At 50.3% G+C, this 21047-nt stretch overlaps 1 protein-coding gene across 3 annotated transcripts in view; it reads left to right on the top strand.

Annotated features, from left to right (window-relative positions):
• Positions 1-21047, top strand: part of Csmd2 (CUB and Sushi multiple domains 2) — a 550287-nt gene that overhangs the window by 434210 nt on the left and 95030 nt on the right. For all 3 annotated transcript variants that reach the window (XM_060379514.1, XM_060379513.1, XM_060379515.1), the window contains 5 exons: positions 3394-3585; positions 7755-7893; positions 11531-11718; positions 17986-18180; positions 19006-19122. In XM_060379514.1, the coding sequence (XP_060235497.1) occupies positions 3394-3585; positions 7755-7893; positions 11531-11718; positions 17986-18180; positions 19006-19122 (831 nt within the window). The remainder of the gene's footprint in view (positions 1-3393; positions 3586-7754; positions 7894-11530; positions 11719-17985; positions 18181-19005; positions 19123-21047) is intronic.

The raw sequence follows: 21047 nt of genomic DNA, 5'->3' as shown, positions 1-21047 counted from the left end.
TAGTGCTTGTTTGACGAGGGATTGGGCAAAAATGCCAGCGATGATTAGCAGAAGCTTGGCTTTATTAAGTAAACACAACTGTGTAACATCTAACATCCTGTCAGCACCTGAAGGATCTAGCCTTTCCCTGGAGGCTTTGGCAAGCTGCTGAAATCCAGGAGCATCCAACAGAGAAAATGAGAACCCACAAGAGGTGAGCGGGCAGCGTGAGCTCAGCCCCCTACAGAGCAGGCAGCAGCTAAACTCCCCGCTGGATCTCTCTTAAGAGGTTTTTACAGAAACGCGATTCCACAGACACCATTCTTAATCCATGTTGCACATACGGGCTGTGTGGTTTCTCATCCGAGGCCGGATAGTTAATGAGTTGCAGAGCCTGGATCAAAACCCACATGTCCGTTTCCCCAAACCTAGTGCTTGCTCGATCATTGCATCTGTGTGGCCTGCCATATAAAATAACCTTTCTGAATGCGGCCAGGACTGCAGGCTGTTTTTCTCCCAGGGAATGATTTACGTGCGTACAGCACCTCGTGACCCCGGGGGATGAAAGCTAAGTCCGCTTTTAATTGGGAAGGCAGGAGAGGATGCTTATTTGACTTTCTAAATAAGTTCAGCGAGTGTCAAACGGGCGATGATCTGTTCGTTCATTCATTCATTTATCCAGCAAATATTTACTTAGCACTGTCGTGTGCTGAGTACTGAGTACCCTGGGGATACAGGGATGAACAGAACTGCCTCTGTTGGCAGAGAGATGCCCCCAGTGAGAGACAGGATGCAAACAAGTAAATTTAGCAAGGTTAGTACACGTTGTGCCGGGACAAGAACTGAGCAGGGTAGCCTGACGAAAATGATGGGGGAATTGAAGGGTGAGCCCAGAGAAGGGGATGAAGGGAGCCTGTCTAAAAAGTGATATGGAGCCGAAAACTGAATATCAAGATGGAGACTTGCTGCATGGTCATTCCAGACAGAAGGACTAGCAGGGGTGCAAGGTCATGTTAGGAGGAAAAGTGAGGAGTGTGAGGGGACTATGGGAGAGGATGTTTAGGAATATGGCTGGAACACAGTGATGGAGCATCGCTTAAAGTGAATGAAACAAAGGAACAGTTTTAGAATGCATCCGGGGGGTGGGGGGAATTTCATCCTCAGATGGGGAGGGCTTGAGATAGGATGCCAGCTGGGCATGGTGGCACAGGCTGTGATCCTAGCCACCCCAGAGGCTGAGGTGTTAGAAGGACAAGTTCAGGGATCGCCCATACAACTTTGTGCCCATACAACATTCAACACAGAGCAATGGTAAAGTACTTATGTAGCACTGAAGAAGCCGGAGGTTCAACTCTCAGACTATTTTCTCAGAAGGGGAGGGGAGGTAGGAAAGGAGAAGGGAGGAAAGAACAATGAAACAAGAAAGGGAGAAAGACAGAAAAAGAAGAGAAGGTAGGACACCATACGGCAGGCTTTGGCAGCATTTTCTGTCAGAAACTACGTCCCTTCCGCCTTCGTGGTCCTTGTGGCTTCTTGTTGCATTCACTTTCTTCCTTCAAAGCAGGAAAGCAGGGCACCATGTAAACAAATGGCCACTGCCTGTGTCTCAAGGAGGCTTTATTTGTGGTAATAAGCACATAGGAAGATTTGTGAAATGCTGCCTTTGGTGTTGTGGAATCAAAGGTAGCATGCCAGGTAATCTCAGATCTTGTCTTGAGTGACTTTAGCGACAGGTTTTCTGGGCTGCCATTTCCACTGAAGTGCTCCTGGTGTCGAAGCAGAAGGGGCGCATCTCCCCACAGGGTTGGGAGGCATGGCCAGTCCAGAATCTCTGTGAGGCTTCACGCTTTTGTGTAGAAGCCAATGTGAATTTTATACTCTGGGCCAAAACAGATTCTTTGGTTTGAATGGAAAGTTAAAAACAAAACAAAACAAACAAATAAAAAGCCCCTCACAGTTGTGGGGTAGAGAGCTGTAAGTAAATCACAGGGCCTCCAGAAAACTCCTGCCCCTGAGATCTGCAGAGCACAGTCTGCAGGGACAGGCCCCACCATCTACTATGGTGGCTTCCTCAGAGTTCTTTCTCTGCCCTGTTGTGCCTCCACCTCAGCTGAATTTTCTTGTGTCACGTTGACTCCTTCAGTCACTCATTCCTTCATTCCTTCCTTCCTTCCTTCTACCCTCAATTCCCGTCTTGCTTTAAAAACGCTTGCTCTCTATTAGACTTGGATAAGTACCAGACCACAAACATCTCTTAAGTTGCTGAGCCCCCCTTTTTTGGCATGTATTTATGTGTATTTGTACAGCATGTACGCATAAACGCATGGTCTCATGTATGGGTGCACATTCATGTCCGTCTTGGTATGGAGGTCAGAGTTTGAGGTTGGGTGTCTTTCTGGATGATGCTACGTTTTGTTTCCTGAGACTCTTTCCTGCATCCAAGGCTTCCTAATTCAGTCAGTGTAGTTAGCTTGTCTCAGAGATCCCTTGAGTCAGGACTTCAAGCCAGCTGCCACGGCCACACAGCTTTTCCAAGGGCTCTCTGGCCCTCGGGCTTTCCACACCAAGTCGTCTGCCCTTTCTGAGTTTTTAGTACAGACCAGCCACTTGGGTTTGATTCTGAGCTCAGCTCTGCCATGTTTGCCGTTCTCCTGAATGTGGAGAACAGCGCCCGCGGCTATTTTTACAAGGGAGAAACCTGACCTCAGCAGACTCCCTGTGTCCCTCACAGGCAACTACTCAGCACCCTAGCAGGTCAACTCCAAACCCCTTTGCTTAGATCCATGGTGTTTAAACTTTCTTCTCTTCATTCACACTGGTCACGGTATGAGAGAGCAATGCTTGGTCTGTGTGGCCATGTTGGTATTTGTAAACAATTCATTTCTGGAATCATAGCGGTACAACCAGGCTTTAAAAATATGCCTTCTGCTAGGCCACTGGTTCTCAACCTTCCTAATGGCTGTGACCCTTTAACACAGTTTCTCATGTTGTGGTCACACACACCCCCAAGCCATAAAATTATTTTGTTGTTACTTCATAAGTGTAATTTTTCCACTGTTATGAGTTGTCCTGTAAACACCTGATATGCCAGATACCTGATCTTCGACCCCTGTGGGGAATGGAGACCTTCAGGTTGAGAACCACTGTGCTAGACGAATGATGGTCACAGTGAGGTATTGGTCCAGTGGTGAGGGTGATGTCAGCGGCACAGGCCGGTGGATGCAATGACGTGGCGCCCTGTGGCGAAGGCAGTGAGTAGTGGGCCAAGGAGGACGGTGTTGCTACAGCTGATGGCAGAGGTAGGGAGGTGACAGCGGTCGCTGGCTGGGGCAGGGGTAATCAGCACTGCTGTGAGCCGGGCTGGCAGGCAGACACCGAATCGGCCTCACTCCCTCTTCCGTTTCCTTGCCTCAGTGTCCACGGCAACCTCCTGCAATGACCCCGGAGTCCCGCAGAACGGGAGTCGGAGCGGTGACAGCTGGGAAGCTGGTGATTCCACTGTGTTCCAGTGCGACCCAGGCTACGCGCTGCAGGGAAGCGCCGAGATCAGCTGCGTGAAGATCCAGAACAGGTTCTTCTGGCAGCCCAGCCCGCCCACGTGCATCGGTACAGAGCAGCTGCTGGCTTCTGCTCCTCCCTCCCTCCTCAGCGCTGTCTTCAGGCTCCCCTACACAGCAGGCAGGCAGCTGCCTCTCGAGCCTGGGGCCAAGAGAATGGTCCAGCAGAATGGTACAGAAAACCCAGTTTTCCTACACACTCACACACGCATGTGCACACAGTTTACAGACACACACTCAGAGACACCTACATGCAAATAGACATGCTTACACACAGATACAGACACACACACATGCACACAGGCAGGCATACATGCACACATCCTTATGGACTTTAAAAAAAAAAATGATCTCCAAGAGTTCTGAGTAAGGCACACCTGCCTGTACCCGTGTCTCTGGCCCATTGTCTAGGTTGGATGGGTCATCCCAGGCCAGACGATGAGCAGTTTTCAGGGACAAAGGACAGACACTTGTTCTCCCTCCTCTAGGGAATTGCTGACTGTCTGAGATCTACCCTTTGTCTTAAAAACCTCCTCATTCAACAGATGAAGGCTCTTACTAACTTTTAAAAAAAAGCTCAAGGTCACATTGCTAGTAAAGGGAGGGGACTCCATGATCCTGCCCCACCACCACCACCAGCTGCTTGAGACAGGTAGGTGGGGGGGACTTGAAGGCAGAGGCAGCAAGTAAAGGCAGAGAGAAGCCAACCCCCAGGCTGGCTTAATAATAATAGTTAATACATCAGGTGCTCACGTGCCCCAGGTGCTCATATGCTTGCGGTTCTTTTTCTCCTTGGGTGAAATGATGAACTTAGTTGTTGCCTGTGCCCATGACAGATGGACACAGAAGAATAGAGAAACCAACCAGGCGGTGGTGTCCCACACCTTTAATCCCAGCACTCAGGAGGCAGAGGCAGGCAAATCTCTGAGTTTGAGGCCAGCCTGGTCTACAGGATGGCCAGGGCTATGTACACAGAGAAACCCTGTCCCAAAACAGGGGTCGGGAGAAAAGTAAAGAAATGACAGATACTGGGTCTATACATGTGCTGAGCTCATGCTAGACATTTGCTTAGAGAACCCCATGCAGCTTTTCCCCGAAGCTCTCCGAATTTAGCACCATTCCCTCATTATAGCTGCAGAAGCTGAAATAGACAAATTTGGATATCTTGTCCCAAATTGCAAAACTAAGAAACAAGAGCCAAGATTCCCACCCACGTCAGGCTGAGTACAAAGCCTCTCAATTTCCCACCACCCGTGCTCCGTCCCTGCCAGAGATAGATTTGGGGGACTTCCTGAGACCTCTCCCAGCTGTGTTCACCCTGGAAGGTTCTGTGGTAGGGCCATCCTGATACCTGAGGCCTGGCCTTGGCTGCTCCCAGCTCTGGGGCCTGGTGCTGAGAGCAAGGCACCGAATCCAGTTCCTTGCTGGAAATAAGGTTAGCTCACAAGCCAAAGGGGTTAACCCGAAGCCTGAAGCTCAGTGCTGTGAAGCAGGATTTACAGACGCAATCAGACCCAAGTACAGGGTAAGGAGCTGCCACTCCCTGGCTCAGTGGCCTCAAGGAAACTGTTCATGTCTTAGCCTGGGGGCCTCACCTGTGAGAGAAAATCCACATTTCCCCTGTGGCGTTGTAGAGTGACAACACATGTAACCCTCATGTCATCAAATGCCATCTCCCTTCCTTTCTGCCCCCAGTTCCCATCTTTGTTTCTTATTTCCACTCTTTAAGCCAGAATCTTATTGGTGTGGGGAGTTCTGCTGAGGAGCATGCAGAGGCCTCCATGGCCCCTTTCAGAGTCCCCTGCCCCACAAGGCTCTGACCCTCTTAGTATACTTTCCGTAAAAGTAAGCCCTGCCCCAGCACGCCCTGGAAAAGGTCTGTGCTGGGCTAAGCTGACAGGTTTCAGGCGGGCACCGGGCAGAGCAGTGAGGTTAATTCAGCTTTCATTGCGCGCTCTTCCACACGCGGCCTCGGGGAGCGTTCCTCGGGCCACAGAATATATGTCTTCGCCTCTTCTCACAAACAGATTGGAAATCCCAGCGATGAGCCCCTCATTTCCAGCTCCTTGGCAGTCTGCCACGAATAGAGCCCACTGGCCTTGATAGCCCTGCCTTACAGGAGAGAAACAAAGAAAGAAAGCAAAAATCTGCCAAGCACCATCTCTAAGAGATGCTGGGCTGGATCACAGTGAAGTCAGCACATGAACTCAGAGCTCTGGTTCCCGAGTTCAAGTCTGTCTTCAATCGCAGTGAGCTGTGTGACCTCCCATAATTGACTTGACCTTGCTGTGCCTTCACTCCTTTCCCTGTAAAGCAGGAAATGGGTAGTGCCTGTCCTACATTTAGAACTGTGCCCAGTCAACACTGTACAGTTAGAAACCATCATCATCAGAAATAAGGAAGTGAAAACTCAGACAAGGGGAGAAGACTCCCAAATTCACATGTAACGTGTGACATGTGACAACCGTCACATGTTAAGAGCCACAGTGTCATAGTTTTCTCCCCAGGACTGTGTGACACCATACTAATGCCCTTTTCACGGCTCTCACTCCTCAGCACACTCCATCTTCCTCCTTACCATCCAGAGTAAGCTTGAGCAGCTGGTTCCTACCCCAAGCAGGCACCATAGCTGACTGAGTTCGTCTGTGCCCCTCATCTTTGCCCATGCACCTGTTGGTGACACAACCCAGGGGTCCCTTCTAGAATCTTAGGTTCTAAATTGGCAGAGTGCAGAGAATCCCACACAGCATACCGAGTGTGAAACAGATGCTTAGGTGTCTAGTGCTAGGGGCCATCTGGACAAAAGCCATGTGTCAAAGCTGAGCCCTGGAATCCTGACACTCGGATATTCTTCGGCCCCGGACGAAGAGCAAAGGTGGAATTTTAGACACACCCGCCCTCACGCTTTATGCAGAAGCCGAGGGAGACCCCTGGCCTGAGCTGGCAGAGGGCATTGAAGCCATGGTCCTGACCCAGAAGCGCGGCATCATGGAGACTCACAGAGAAGAACCCACACACACACTCGGGCTCTCTACATTCCAGGCTGACAATGGCAAAGCCACTCTTTGCAGTGTGGGGCACCACAGTCCAGCATTGTGATCCTAACCAGCTGCCCCCACCAACCCTGTGCTCAGGTGAAAGTTCAGTAAAGGAGAGCAAACAAGAGGTGGGTCAGATAGAGGAAACTCCCTATCTGTGCTTCTCCTTTGGACCTGTAGTGGGGGAGACACTATTCCCTCCCGGGACCACAGGCAGTTTGGAGGCCATCCCACACTCCTGCTTGTGAGACCTCCAGGCTACCATTCAGCTATGTTAGGGCCTCTGTGGCCCGCCTGGGGAGGTGTTTTTTTTTTTTTCTTCCTTTTTTTAGATGCCCCTGTGATAGCTGACCAAATCAACAGTGTTTCTGTAAGCGATATAGCAGTCCACTTTGGACTCCTGAGCGATCGTAGCACATTGGTCCTGGTGAGGTACACATTCATCCTTAAGCAAGGAGTTTGGGAAGCTGGGAGGCATACGGGCTCCAAGCAGATGCCAGCAGAGCTGGCAGCCAAGGAAACCAACAGTGCTTGGCAGGCAAGCCTGATGGTGTTTTCCGCCCCCTGTGACATCCTGTGCAAGAGGCAGTAAATACCCGTGAGACTCTCCTCAATTCTGCACACAAGACAGCTGGAAAATGCCAAGTGTTTCATATGTCTGGAAGACAATGATGGCACCATTGTGAGCTCTCCACTAAGCATCACTGACACCCCACTAGGGGGTGACATCACCTCCTTTTACCACAAGGGAAAATATGCAAGCCCAGAGGCTAGGTGATTTCCCAAAGGTCACAGCTAAGAACTAGGTCTTTCTTTTTTATATATAAGTTATTGAGAGCTGAACATGAGCCTTAGATGGTAGATTGACTGACTGCCTAGGATGACACAAAGCCCTGGGCTCAGTCCCCGGCATCATGTCAAATCCGGTGTGGTCGCAATCCACCTGTAATCCCAACACTTGGGAGGTAGAACAGGAAGATCAGGAATTCAGAATCACCCTTCACCACAAGGCAAATCAGAGGCCAAGCTGGGCTACATAAGACCCCATCTCAACAACAATAATAGTGTTATTTTTAATACATGTTTTAATACATTTGTACATCGTATAAAATGACCTGTTTTTAAGTGACCAAGTAAAGGGGGACAGCCTTACTTTACCCTTGCCTTCTTTTCTCCTCAGCCCCCTGTGGGGGAGACCTAACTGGACCATCGGGAGTCATTCTGTCACCAAACTACCCGGAACCCTACCCACCAGGCAAGGAGTGTGACTGGAAAGTGACCGTGTCTCCTGACTACGTCATCGCCTTGGTATTTAACATGTATGTACCTTTCCCAGGGTGGGAGGACAAGGGTTTTGAGACCTTTGGGGTTGAAGACCTAGGTGCCCAGGTGATAGCTCACAGGTGTGTGGCAGAGTTCTCAAGTCCAAGGGTAAGAGAGGGATGAGATGGGTAGGGGTGTATAGCATCCGCTGGCTGTCTTTTCTGTGCCAGGCCTTGTGTCTATGGTACCCTGTAATAATTTCTGAAGCAGCTAACATTCTCTTGGGCTTCTGCAGCTGCTAAAATTGCAAAGGAGTCCCACCTGGGACTGTTTGTCCCACAGTGCATGGCACTCTCCCCAATGCCTCCCTCCATCCTGATGCCTAGCAGGTCTCCGTGACCTTTCCTGACCCCTATACTCCCATCTTCATCCCATTTGTGAGCAAGTCTCCACAGATCCGCCCCATCTCTTCCACACTGCCTCCCTCCAGTGGCATTCCGGGCCGCTAAAGCCTGGCTGCTGCGCCAACCGTCCTGTGGCGAACTTTTCTGATGAAAGACTCCAGCATGGGCTGAGGAGATGGCTCAGTCAGTATTTGCCACATGGTCCTAAGGCTCTGAATTTAAAAGACAAGGCATGGTGGCCCATGCTTGTAATCCCAGCACTGGGGAGGCAGAGATAGGCAGCTCCCGGGAGCTCCCAACCTAGCCTCCTTGGCAAGCTCCAGGCTAGTGAGAAATTCTGTCTCCACAAACAAGGTGAACAGCTCTTCGAGAAGCAGTGTCCAAAGGTGACTGCTGTGTGTACGTACACACGTCAGCAAGCTCCCACATGTCTCCCTCTTCAACCTGCTCCAACCTGAGCCTCACTTGAGCCTCTATCACCTTCCATCACAATGATGTCCTAGTCTTCACACTGGGCGCTCTGTTCCAATCTAGCCTTCCAGGGCCCTCTCTCTTACAGACAACTTAAAAGCAAAGAAACAAACAGGCCTTTTAATTTTTATATTCTTTAATAAATCTCTCTTGCCTGTAAGTCAGTCTGAGTTTCTGAGTTTGGCTCCTACCATCTGGTACACATCCACCTCTCCAAGCAGGCTTCCATCCATCCTGAGCTCCAGCCAGATGGAATGCCTGGTGGTTCCCTGGGTCTCAAAGACTCTTCCATGCCCTGGAGCGTCTCCTCTGCTTCTGCCTCCCAGTGGCTTTCTTTTTTGCTCTCATGGTCCCACTGCTGAGGGTCATCTCATTCCCTGGGATAACCTGAGGCTGGAAAGCCTGAGTGTCTTGCTCCTTGGAGATTGCACATTTTATAGACCTTATGTTATATACTATTGACCATTGTGTATAGTCAAAAGAGTGGCCTACAGTAGCCACATTTTTGGCTTTGAGTGAGTAAATTTATTGAGTGTGCAGCAAGCCAGAGTAAAAGAATAAATAATGAGTGAGAGAGCAAACTGTCATCAAATCATGCTCTCAAAGCGTGCAGCTGAAATCAACTGGGCAGCTCATGTAAGCAGCCAGCTGGAGCTCCAAATGGAGCCTGTCCCAGGCAGAAGAGTCTGTCCCTTCTGGTGAGGTATAGTGAAAGAAGAAATAGCAACAGATAGAGGTAACAGCGTCAAATCAGACACCCATAGCATCAAGCCAAAACCAGCTGAGGACGTTGAGGCAGCTGGAGTTGCTGAGCGAGCTTTTGCTCCATGGGTGAGCATCCCATGGCTGATCTTGGCGTGGATAGACTTCTCTTTCCCACTGTAGGCTCTCTTGTACCATGGGATAAACTATAGTAACTTCTGCTGGAAACAGTCTACCCTCTAGTTGTTCTCAAGCACACAGTGTCTTCACACCCAGGGTTTTTACTCTCGGGCTCTTTTGCCCTCCCTGTCACAGAGTTGGGGGAAGCCTGCTCATCCTGGAAGGTACTCGGAAGGAACTGGATGCAGCCCCACTTTGACAGTCAGCTTCTTGCCGAGGTCAGTCAGTTTGTGGCAGGCTACATTACGTTCACAGAGCGTCCACTGCTTCTTCCTGCACCAGCTACTTCTGGAAGGCGAGGCACAGGTCTAGCACATCCCCTGCCCTTGGTACCAGACGCAGGATTGGGCATCTTGAGAGGGTTCAGATAAAAATTCAGTGATGTGAAGAGGGTAGGACAAATACAGGCAGAGAAATGCTGGTTCTACCAGGGTATGGCGCCTCGTGCCTGTATTCCCAGCACTGCTGTACTGATAGTGATGAGTTCAAGAGTTTAAGGCCAGCCTAGGTAGCAATGTGAAACTGTCTCAAAGACACAGAAAATACATAAATAAATAAATAAATAAATAAATAAATAAATAAATAAATGAATAAATGAATAAATAAATAGGGGGTCATTCCACAATTTGTGATCAAGACAGACTCAGCCAGGGCCTTTCCCTGAAGCCTTTTGAAAGGCTGGGTAGTTTCCAGGATAAGGAGACCATGTCACTCTGAAACAGGAGACAACGGTTCAGTCAACACCAGTGTGGGAGGACTCCATGTGCGGAGGACACACATCTGCTTTCTAGGCTCCCACTCCGTTTCCCTCCCCGCCTTCCCCTCTTTGTTCTAGCCAGATTGTGGCCCCCTCTCTCCACCACATCTCTCAGCAGAAGGGAAGAAGGGCCAGTTCATTCTCAGCCTAACCAAATGGTGCATTCCAGTGTCCTCATCCATCCCAGGGCCTGAGCGCCTTTGCATCAGAAATCTGCCTTCTGAAAACACATCTCCTTGTCAGTTATTTTCATCTTCTTACCCTTGAGTTAGTCTAAATCACCTTTATTGGACACATGCTTAAGAGCAGGCTCACATTAGGGATTATCAGATATATCACACAGAGCTCCAGGACAGACGAGCCAGTTAACACAGGCGCCAGCAGGGCGCAAGGGCTGCCGAGACTCCACTCCTCTGCATCACATTCACCCTGGCCAGGTATGTCCAGCGCGCAGCCTGTGGGCCTCATGTGTCCCACGATGGCTATGAATGTGGCCTGACAGATCTGTAGATGAAACATGATGTCACAGTACCAAAAGCTCAGATACCCCTGCTAGCCACCCTAAGAAGATGAATCACATCCGGGAACTGCAGTGTTCGATTTGTTAAACTAAGGGAGTCTTTTAGGATGGGTTTTCATCCCACACCAGGGTCAGGATAGCTCAGAGAGACATCTGAAAGTCATGCTAGGATCCAGGTGGTGGCAGACACTGAAGAGCTCCATGGCTGACACAGGACGGAGGGAAGGACAGCAAGCTTTTCATGGTGGCAGGTCCCTTCCTGCTGGAGATGGCTCCCTGGGTGGCTGTGTGCTCTTAGCAGAGTCAGAGCAAACTAGCATGACAACCGAGCACTGGAGTCGGCTAAGAGCCCCGAACTCAGACCTGCCAGCCTCGCCCCTTCATGCCTAGAGCTGGCAACTTGCTTTCCCTCCCACGTGAGCAAGAATTGAGGTCTTTGGCTTACAGAATTGAGAACACTCACTGACTAGAATCTGCCACCAGTGCCCCAAGCCACAGTTAGTATTATCACCCCTGATCGGGAAGTCATCAGGGCTTCGTCCTCTTCAGTCTTCGGGCGTTGGGTACATTGGGGTGATGGACTTGCTTCCTGGGAGGCCCCAGCGCAAACCCCTGTTTGACCTCAGTGGGGGTGGGGACGGGCTGTTTTTGTTCTCCAGATTTAACTTGGAGCCTGGCTATGATTTTCTCCACATCTACGATGGACGGGACTCTCTCAGCCCCCTCATAGGAAGCTTCTATGGCTCACAGCTCCCAGGCCGCATTGAGAGCAGCAGCAACAGCCTCTTCCTTGCCTTCCGCAGTGATGCATCTGTGAGCAACGCTGGCTTTGTTATTGACTATACAGGTAAGGGCCTGGAAGGGAGCATGATAGGCTAAACCACAGGGTGACAGGCTAGACCACAGGGAGCCTGCAGAGGATTTGTCTCCCCTGGGTCCTCTTCATCCCCGGTGGCTTAGTCTTCCATTTTCACATACCCCAGGGCTAAGAATGCATGGGGGTGGCATCCTTTTGGATCCCACTTCTGTTTTCAAATCACTAATGCTCTTCTCCCCTGCTCTCCAAGGCTCATTTCAAACCCTACCTCAGTCTCATAGTCTCTCTCAATACCTGTCAGCGAACACCTTCCTGGTCAATCTCCCACCTTGTGACGGTTCATGTTGAATCTCAGTCTTCCTCTAGACCTCAACCAGAACTTCCCACCATCTTGGGAAACTGATTGTCTCCTTTGTCATCTTCTGGTGCTGTAAGAAATACCCGAGGCTTGCAACTTTTTAAAGGAAAAAGAGCTATCTAGCTCACAGTTTAAGCTAAGCTTGAAAGCCCAAGATTGGGTTTGGCCTTCTGGTTGACCTCTTCTGAGGCCCTCGGGAGTAGAGAGAGCAGCAGCACAGCAGAGGGAACCCATGCATCAGAGATTACATGGCTGGAAAGACCCAGGAGCCAGGCTTCCTGTGTCTGCAACTGCCCACTATAGCTGAGAGACCCTTAGAATTACCTTAATCCTTTTCAAAGGCAGCATCTGACCGCCTCCCAGACTCCACCCCTAAAAGGTTTCACCTGCACCTCAACACATTGGATACCCAGTGTCAGCCTTTGGGACACGCATGCAAAGCAAAGCTGTCTCATCCCACATAGACAGGGTAGTCTGTGCAAATCTAGGGTCCTGGTTCTTGGATACTGGTACTCTGTCATGGACCGGTTACCACCTGATAGCATCTTGTTATCCTTCTGGCTCTCCCACTCTCTTACTGCCACCACATTTTAGAATTATCCAGTACATAATGGAGAGGTCAAAAGAAGGAGTTAATGGGGTTTTTTTCTTCTTAAAGATAATAAATGTTTTAGATAGTGTTTTCCTGTCATGGCTTCTAAGTTCTGTCCTTGTAGGGCTCAAATAGTCATAGGCAAAACATAAAGGAATGAGCATGTGTTGAAAACTCACTTGGGGTAATGTGGAATTGGCTCAGTCAGTAAAGTGCTTGCATGCGTGAGGACTTGGGTTTGGATCCCAAGCACCCACATAAAAAGCGAGGGAGCAGAAGAGATGACCCAGTGGGTAAGAACCCATGCAGAGCAAGCTTGAGGATCTGAGTTCTGATCTCAGCACCCACATTAAAAATCGGGCATGGCTCTGCACCCACCTCTGACCCCAGTGCAGCGAGAGACAGAGAGAGGAGGGGCACTAAGGCTTGGCTAGATGCCAGCCTGGCTTCAGGATCAACAGCAGCATCTGTCTCCAGAGAAGAAGGTGGGAAGTGCTCGAGCAGGGGAGCAAATGCCTCCCTTTGGTGGATACCCCACACGAGTGTGTCTGCATATGCCACATACAAACATCCATATAACACACACACACAGTACGTGTTTCATGTCTGTTTATCACAGGCACTCAGCTTTGCCCTGAGATGCTGAAGCAGCAAAGAGCAAGCATAAGGAAATGGGTGTGACCATGTGCCAAAAACACTTCACAGAAACGGCCTAGGTCCTTGCCTGGCCAAGAGCATAGCCTGCCAGTTAACTGGATTGAAAGTTCGTGTTTACTGCTTAGCAATTGGATGACCTTAGGCAGGTTATTTAACCACCCAAAGCCCCCATCTCTTCATTCGTAAAATAATGGCAGGAAAATTCCTGCACAGCAAAGCTACAAAGCTCAATGATCCTGAGCATTAAAGCCGTTGGTACGGCGCCTGACGTGTATCAGATACCCTGTGCTCTTCAGAGGTTATTAATAGTCAGGACAGCGTTCTGGGCTCCCAGGCGCTTCGCATTTTTCTCCTCCATTATCTGCTTTTTTTACGTTCTTTTCTTCTTTAATTATCCCCGACAGTCTCACTCAAATCCTAGCTCCACTTCTTCCTTGATTTGTGAACGTGGCAGGTTATTATCTTCCAGGACACCATCTATATAACATAGGCAGTAAAAATTATGTTTCAGATGGTTAATATTCAAAGATTGTATACACACACACACACATAAATGTATACATACACACACAAGAGTGAAAGAATGATGTATTAGCCAGAACATGACACATGCCAGATACTCTAGAGACAGCCCAATCCCTAACCATCTAGGTTCAGCCAGACCTCATCAGCCTGTGTGCACGAATGGGCCCATGCTACCATTTAAAACCAAAGCTTTCCTGACTGACATTTCTCACTTCACAGAAACAGCCTATGATTTTCTCCACATCTACAATGGACGGGATGAGGTAGGGCCTCAGCCACCCTGGGAATACCACTTATGTGCTCACAAATAATGCTAACTGTGACTGTCACCCAGTCCCATGTTTGTCGTCTGCCAGAGCGCTATGTGTCTTTCTTATCCACCAGCTGGTTTGCGTCCTTTCCCTGTCGGCCTTTCTGGAATGTGCAGTTCTGGAATTTGCACGGAAGGCAGGCTGTGTTCTCAGTACTGCCCTGGCTGCAGTGGCAGGCCTGGGGATGGATATCTTGTGGTTCTCTCATCTCAGTTTCTTTTCCTGTTGCTGTGATGAAATACGGTGATGGGAGTGATGGAAGGGAGAAAGGGCTTGCCCTGGCCCACACTTCAAGGGGACAGGACTTGACGTAGGGGAAGTCAAGCCTTGAAGCAGCTAGTCAAGTCACCTCCACTTCAGAGAACAATTCTGTTTGCCATTTCTGTCGTCCAGGATGCCACAGTGGGCAGGTCTTGCTACCTCAGTTAATGGAATCAAGGTAACCCCTGACCAGGCACACCTAGAGGCCCATCCCCTGGGTGATTCTAAATTCTGTCAAGCTAAGTATTAATGCTAGCGTGACACCTCTTCTTTGAAGACCATGTAGAGTGCCTATACCCACAGCTCTCCACATTCACGCCTCAGGACATACAATCTGCATGTGGCGTGCTCATAAATACGGATACATGAGGAGACCGGGTCACCCTCACATTTCATCCTCAAGAGTGCTTCCTACCCTTTTGAGAAAGAGTCTTTTACTGGTCTGCATCTCACCCAACAGGCAAGGCTGACTGGCCAGAGAACCCACTTCTCTCAGCCCAGGGCTGGGAGCTCATGATGAGCACACAGTCCCACAACCACAAATTTGAAGCCCCTGTTTGCAAGGCAAGCAGTTTATTAACTGAGACATCTCCTTAGTCAGTACCATCTTCTTAACCAGTCTCCGACTGGTTGAACATCTTGACTATTGCTCTAGGCTTTTGCTCTTAGAAAGATCAGGAATGGGCCTCATCAATGAAGACCAGAAAGAAGCTGTTTCTGTTCTGCTGCTTTGTGCAGCTTGGGTTTTTATTTATTACCAAGATGGTGATGGTCTGATCATCTCATCTCATCTCATCATTTACAGCCAGGCTCGGGCCAGCTGCAGATCTGTTTTTGGTCCTCATTCCATCTCTCACTAGCTAAATGGCTTTGGGGATCCCATTCTGCTTCTCTGATCACCACATTCTTCATGTAGCTCCTGAGTTGCGAAGGTACCTGGCTCTGCCTGCTGAGGACACGGTCGAGATGACAGATTCGGAAGGGCTTTGAGAATGATAAGGTGGTATTCCCATGTGTAAGGCTGTCATCCATTGTTATTAGTGTGATGGCCCTCAGAACGGAAAGCCCCGTCCTCTCCCGCAATGTGGGTGGGTGTGAATACCTAATTCACACTGGCCACGCCCCACTGTTCCGCAGTTGTCTGTCGGGCCTGTGCAAGTTCTGTGGTAATTGATGTGGCTGCGGGAAGGCTAAGTAATTGCACCCCTCCCCCAGAAGTTCAAAGTCACTGGAGAAAATGTCCTTGCCCTGCCTGTCAAGAGAATAGAAGGCAACGTATTATCGGAAAACAGAAGCAGGTCTGCCAGAGGGAAAGCCGTGTTCAAGAAACCCACCCAGAAAAGGTAGCAACGAAAAGTACAGGAGAGCCAATCATCATTGCAGCACAGGGTGGGGAGGGGCTGGTGAGCCCCCCCCAAGTGAGGGCCCGTGGGTAATTAGTGACTTCTGGATAAGGAAGGTTCTGTTTCCTTTAAGGGTTCATCTCCTCGTAGGTCAACCATGTGCTAGTGAAGGACCCCACACCGGGGTCAATGGGTTGTTCAATTTAAAAACGTGAGAAAGGGACCTATCCAGATGTAGGGACATGCTGTGCACACAGGCTTCCGTGTCTGGAGAAAGCCATCAGAGGAGCAACAGGGGATGACATCACAGATGTAATGGTGAGGCAGTACCCTCACCCGGGTAGGACTGGAAGGATTTTGTCTCCTCTGAAGGAAGGAGAAAGTCTTGCTTGTGTTTCCCATCTCCTAGGTCAGACCTGGCTGCCCAGGAGCCTGGGATATGCTAGTACCTGGGAACTGTCACTCAAACCTGGCTTCCATCATTGAAACTGGAAGGGGAAATGGAAAAAGCAGGTGCCACAGCTGCTGGTTCAGGCTCTGTGTGAGCTTTGTTTCAACTTCCAAATCTCAAACATGGCTTGACTCATTAGGAATTTATGGTGACAGGTCATCATATCTCCGAGATTTGAATGTGGGTTACCCAGTGGCCATTTATAGTCTAGCCAGAGCCCCAGGCGTAGGGGAAGGCCAGATTTGATGCAGGGGTCGGGATGGTGTACCACGGGGCAGACCAGGGAGCCGAGGAGGGGCCCTTTGCCAGGCGAGCGAAGGTTCTATGGGCCCAGGGAGTCTCAGCAGCGCAAGCAGGACCGCTGCCTGCTCAGCTGTATGGGGAAGACTTAAACAGCAGGGACATTAGAAAGGCTCAAATGTGAGAGCTGATGGACATGACAGGATGATAAATCCTTGGGGTCCTGCCCCATCACTCAGCCGGCTGATTGGCAGCTGAGTGACAGCCTCCAGCAACAACTGCCATGTATATATGCATTCTAAGAGGTACCCAGGTGACAGGGACGGCCCTCAGCAAAATTCCTCCTGAGCCACTTATCTCTGAACTCTAATATCTTCTCTCCCGGTTCTTTCCTCCTTACCTCTGCTCAGTCAGAGCCCCTCCGCCAAGGTGGCTGGCATGTTAAGAGTGACACAGCATTCTTGCCCAACACTAACACTCTAAGCAAAGCCCAAGGGCCAGTGTCGGGTTCCCAGTGCCATCTGGCCATAGCCGTGTGCGGCCACTGCCTAGCTGACGGCACTGATGACAGGAATGGGGAAAGGCTGTCACTGGTGAGGTAAGGGTTGCCTTCCAGGACAGCTTGGGATTTCTATAGGAAGAAAGAACGTAATATTGAGTTTCCAAAATACCCAGATACCCAGATACCCAGACCCCATCTAGCGCTCCTAGCCCTTAGGAAACACTAAATATGGTGCAGAGAGGTGTCAAAAAAAACAAAATGACTCAGGGATATCCAGAATTGCCTGTCTGGGGAGATACCTAAGAGTCTGTGGCCAGACAGAAGACATTATTACGTCAATAAATTGGTGAGCGCTTGCTATCTGCTGAAGAAACTCAAGTTGGAGCTTCTGATGTCACAGGGTTTGGGGGCATCCAACCAAAGGTGGGATGAGGTTTCCCACTTTCTCCCTGAATCTGCCTTTAGTGCCCTATTTGTGAGCCTTGTGGAGCAGATGTCGGTTCCACCCTCAGGCCAGCAGGGCAGAGGAAAAGACGAATATAAGAAAGAGATGGTTTCAAACACTAGCTGTTGTCAGATTTGTGGCTGGAGATAGGGAGCCAAGGAAACATAGCCGTTGCCGGCTAGGGTGAGAGAGAAGCCAATGGCTGGGCCTGAGCACTGTCCTTTTATGGTAGTACCCCCTGCCTTCCCCCAGGATGTGGGCAGGGGCGTGGGTTCACTGCAGGCAGAGCAGTACTTGCTCTCCTTGGGGAAGCCAGCAAAGAGATGAAAAAGAATATCCAAGGTGAAGATCTCACTTCCTCCCCGGTGGGTCCCACTGAGAAGGACCCTGGAGGAAGGAGAGCTTCGATCCTGAAGAACCCTGAAAGGAGGAGAGCTTTAATCCTGGTGACCATTCCTACCCTCAGATCTCTAACAAAACTTACAGGTGTCTCTAGGCACGAAGGCAAATGGACTGGGCATCTTTAGCCCCTCATAAAAATGCTCATAAGTCACTAATGAATTCTCCCCACCCCCTCTCTTGTGCTCTCTGTCTGTCTGTCTGGTTTTCCAGAAAACCCAAGGGAGTCATGTTTTGACCCTGGTTCCATCAAGAATGGTACCCGAGTGGGCTCCGACCTGAAGCTCGGCTCTTCCATCACCTACTACTGCCACGGAGGCTACGAGGTGGAGGGTGCCTCCACCCTGAGTTGCATCCTGGGGCCTGATGGAAAGCCACTCTGGAACAATCCAAGGCCAGTCTGCACAGGTGAGAACAGCCAGGACCCTAGGGGTCTAAGGGCCAAGGGATGCCTTCAGTGGCTGCTGGGGCAGAAGAGTCTGAGGCGGGGGGAGGGGAAGCAGGATATGGCCCCAAGGGGACTTCTGTGAAGCAAGCAGGGTCTGACAAGTGAGTTTACAATGAAGGGTAATGGCTTCATCACCCATCCAGTGTCTCAGTCCCTCGGGGGGAGGGGAGTCATCTCTTTTGAGGGTGCCTGCTCCCATCCAGGCCTGCCATCCAGGAGAGGGAGAATAAAGGTCACCTTGGACTTACTCCTGGGGCTGAGGACATTCTGAGTGGTGTCTGTGATAAAGTAAGTAAGGCTACAAGGTTTACCTGCATTGCCACCTGTGTGTCAATACCCCCAGAGCATGAGTAAACTGAAAAATAATGACGACTCTTTGCCTGGGTAAGTGGGAGAGGCCAGTACCAAGACCCCTTGTGGAAGTTGGCACAAAGAATGGGAACGGGCGGTAGCATGGATGGCTGAGTGGTTCCCAGAAGGTAAATTTGGGGAAAGAAGCTCAGTAAACACCAGTGCATGCGTGCATCAGCCATAGAGCCAAAGACAGTGCCTAGGTCCTACACATAAGCATGAAAGTCTCATGATACCAGTCCTGAGTGTGTGCCTTCAAGGACCCACGTCGGTGTTAACACCTAGAGGGCAAAGGCTGGTGTGTGTCCCCTGGCAGATTTCAGGCTAGGAACATGTAAATGTCCTTGGCCAGGGCAGGGCCAGAGGCTCGGGCTGGGTGAAAGGAAGAAGAGCAGGTGACAAGAGGCCACCAAGTCACTGGGCTTCTTTTTCAGCTCCCTGTGGTGGACAGTATGTGGGTTCAGATGGAGTGGTCCTGTCCCCCAACTACCCCCAGAACTACACCAGTGGACAGACCTGCTTGTATTTTGTCACCGTGCCTAAGGATTACGGTAGGGTTTCCTTGGCTTGTTTTTCTATTTTCTGATTCCTCCCTGATTTCTTCCAAAATGGCAATCCCTCAAGCTCCCGTTAGGAGACAGGACATGCAGGACAGCAGATTATCCCAGAACACACCAGGAAGAGGCTTCCTTAACGGAGGAGAAAGAGGAGTATACGCAGGCGTAATGTGGGGGAATGGGGGAGACAGTGAACTGGTGAAGAGGGCTGAGGAAGGCCAGGAACTCCTGAGTCTCCCTGGCTCAACACAGATTGAAGGGACTGCAGATCCAGCCTGGGGGGAGGGGGGCTTGAGCAGTGAGTGGTCTGGGAGTGGTAATGGAAACTTCCTCATTATTCTCTGAGGAGAATCCAGCAGCTGTAAGTAGAAGGAGCAAGAAACACATTGGCCAGTGTCGAAGAAACTTTCTAGGAAAAATATGCTACTTCTCCTCAAACATAGGATGGGAAGAGCAGAGAGACTCAAGTCAGCAAGCATGAAGGAGCAGCCATCAAGGCCATCTGCTCTGCTGAGGTCTGGCATCAGAGACACACTCCCATCTCTGTAACCCCCAGTCTCATCCTTACCCATGGCTTTGCAGCAGCGCCTGCACCCTTAGCTGTGTATACGTACATCTCCCCACCCCCCACGAGAAAGGAGCTTTAGACCTGCAGGATTCCACTGAGGAAAGTCATGAAACATTCTCCAGAAAGTCAAGAACCCTTGATAGCTGGCATGCAGTGAAGGACCTCAGTTGTTCTCGTGACAAGGAGCTCAGTCCTTTGCCAGTAACCCACCCTGGCCTGGACAGGATCACCGAGCTAAAACCTGTCCATGAGCAATGGCTGCTAAACGGCTATGCTCCAGGGAGCTCCTCTTTGCGGGGGAGGTCAAGCCCTGAGCCCAGGGAAGAGAGGCAGACGTTCCCTTCCAGGTAGGAATGACTTGTCCCCAGCTCAAGCGTCAGTGCTGACATCAAGCTGCCAGAGACCTTTCTGGGAATCCCTCTCAGAGGTAGCCTGCCTCGCTGACCCATTACCTAGGGGCTCCCTGAAATTTCTATTTAATTGTTGAGTGTCTGCGTGTGTGGCAAGAGGCACTAAAATGCACACACACTCTGTGAGAGCAGGAACTCTGTGTCCTGCTCACTCTGTGGGATTGCAGACTCCTGTCACCGGTGCTGTGCCCATTTTCAGGGCATGGAAATATTTCTCCGTGTTCTTCCTCTCTTCTTTGGCCCTTAGGCAAGAACTAAAATTAGTCTGACGGCTGCTACTTTCTGTACGGCAGACTATTTTGTATCATGAAGTTAGCCCCAAGGCCTGAGTCTCCGTCCTCTCTGTCCCGGCATGCAATATATACAAAACCTAAAGAAAATGTATACAACAATCATGCACAACACACACACAAGTACAGCCCGTACAAACTCACACGTATGTCCTACTTCTTACAAACTGAAGGTTCTGTGCCAAAGCAGGGACAGGACCTGCCTGGCTCTCGTTGGCAGTACTCCAAGCCAGCTGGGAGACAGGTGGCCAGAAGCTGTGCCCACGGTGACTGCACCCCACCACCAGTCAGACTGGTGGAAAGAAGAGTGCTGAGGACAGCCCTGCTTTCCCAGATGGAGACCTGAGTTCACGGGGTCCCTTCTCAAATTAACAGAATGGTCTGAGGAGCTCTTTTTAACTTCTGAACCTCTGCTTCTTGGTCTACAAAATATGAATAATTGCTGGAGAAGCCATAGTCAATCAAAGAAGACACGAAGCCAGCGTGGTCCCTGGCACCCAATGGGTGCTGGGTGGCTATCACACCTGCTTCTGGCGGGGTTGTTGCCCAGTCTGTAGACTGTTGTTCCCAACCCAGGACCAGGGCGCTGCTCCCCACTCTCATACCTTTACTGCCCAAGAGCTGGTCCCCAGGGGCTGGCCTGGTTGGCCA

Source organism: Meriones unguiculatus, chromosome 3 (genome assembly GCF_030254825.1).
Source record: "Meriones unguiculatus strain TT.TT164.6M chromosome 3, Bangor_MerUng_6.1, whole genome shotgun sequence".
NCBI lineage: Eukaryota > Metazoa > Chordata > Mammalia > Rodentia > Muridae > Meriones > Meriones unguiculatus.
Note: the sequence above shows the minus strand (reverse complement) of the source record. Positions and strands in the feature narration are given on the sequence as shown.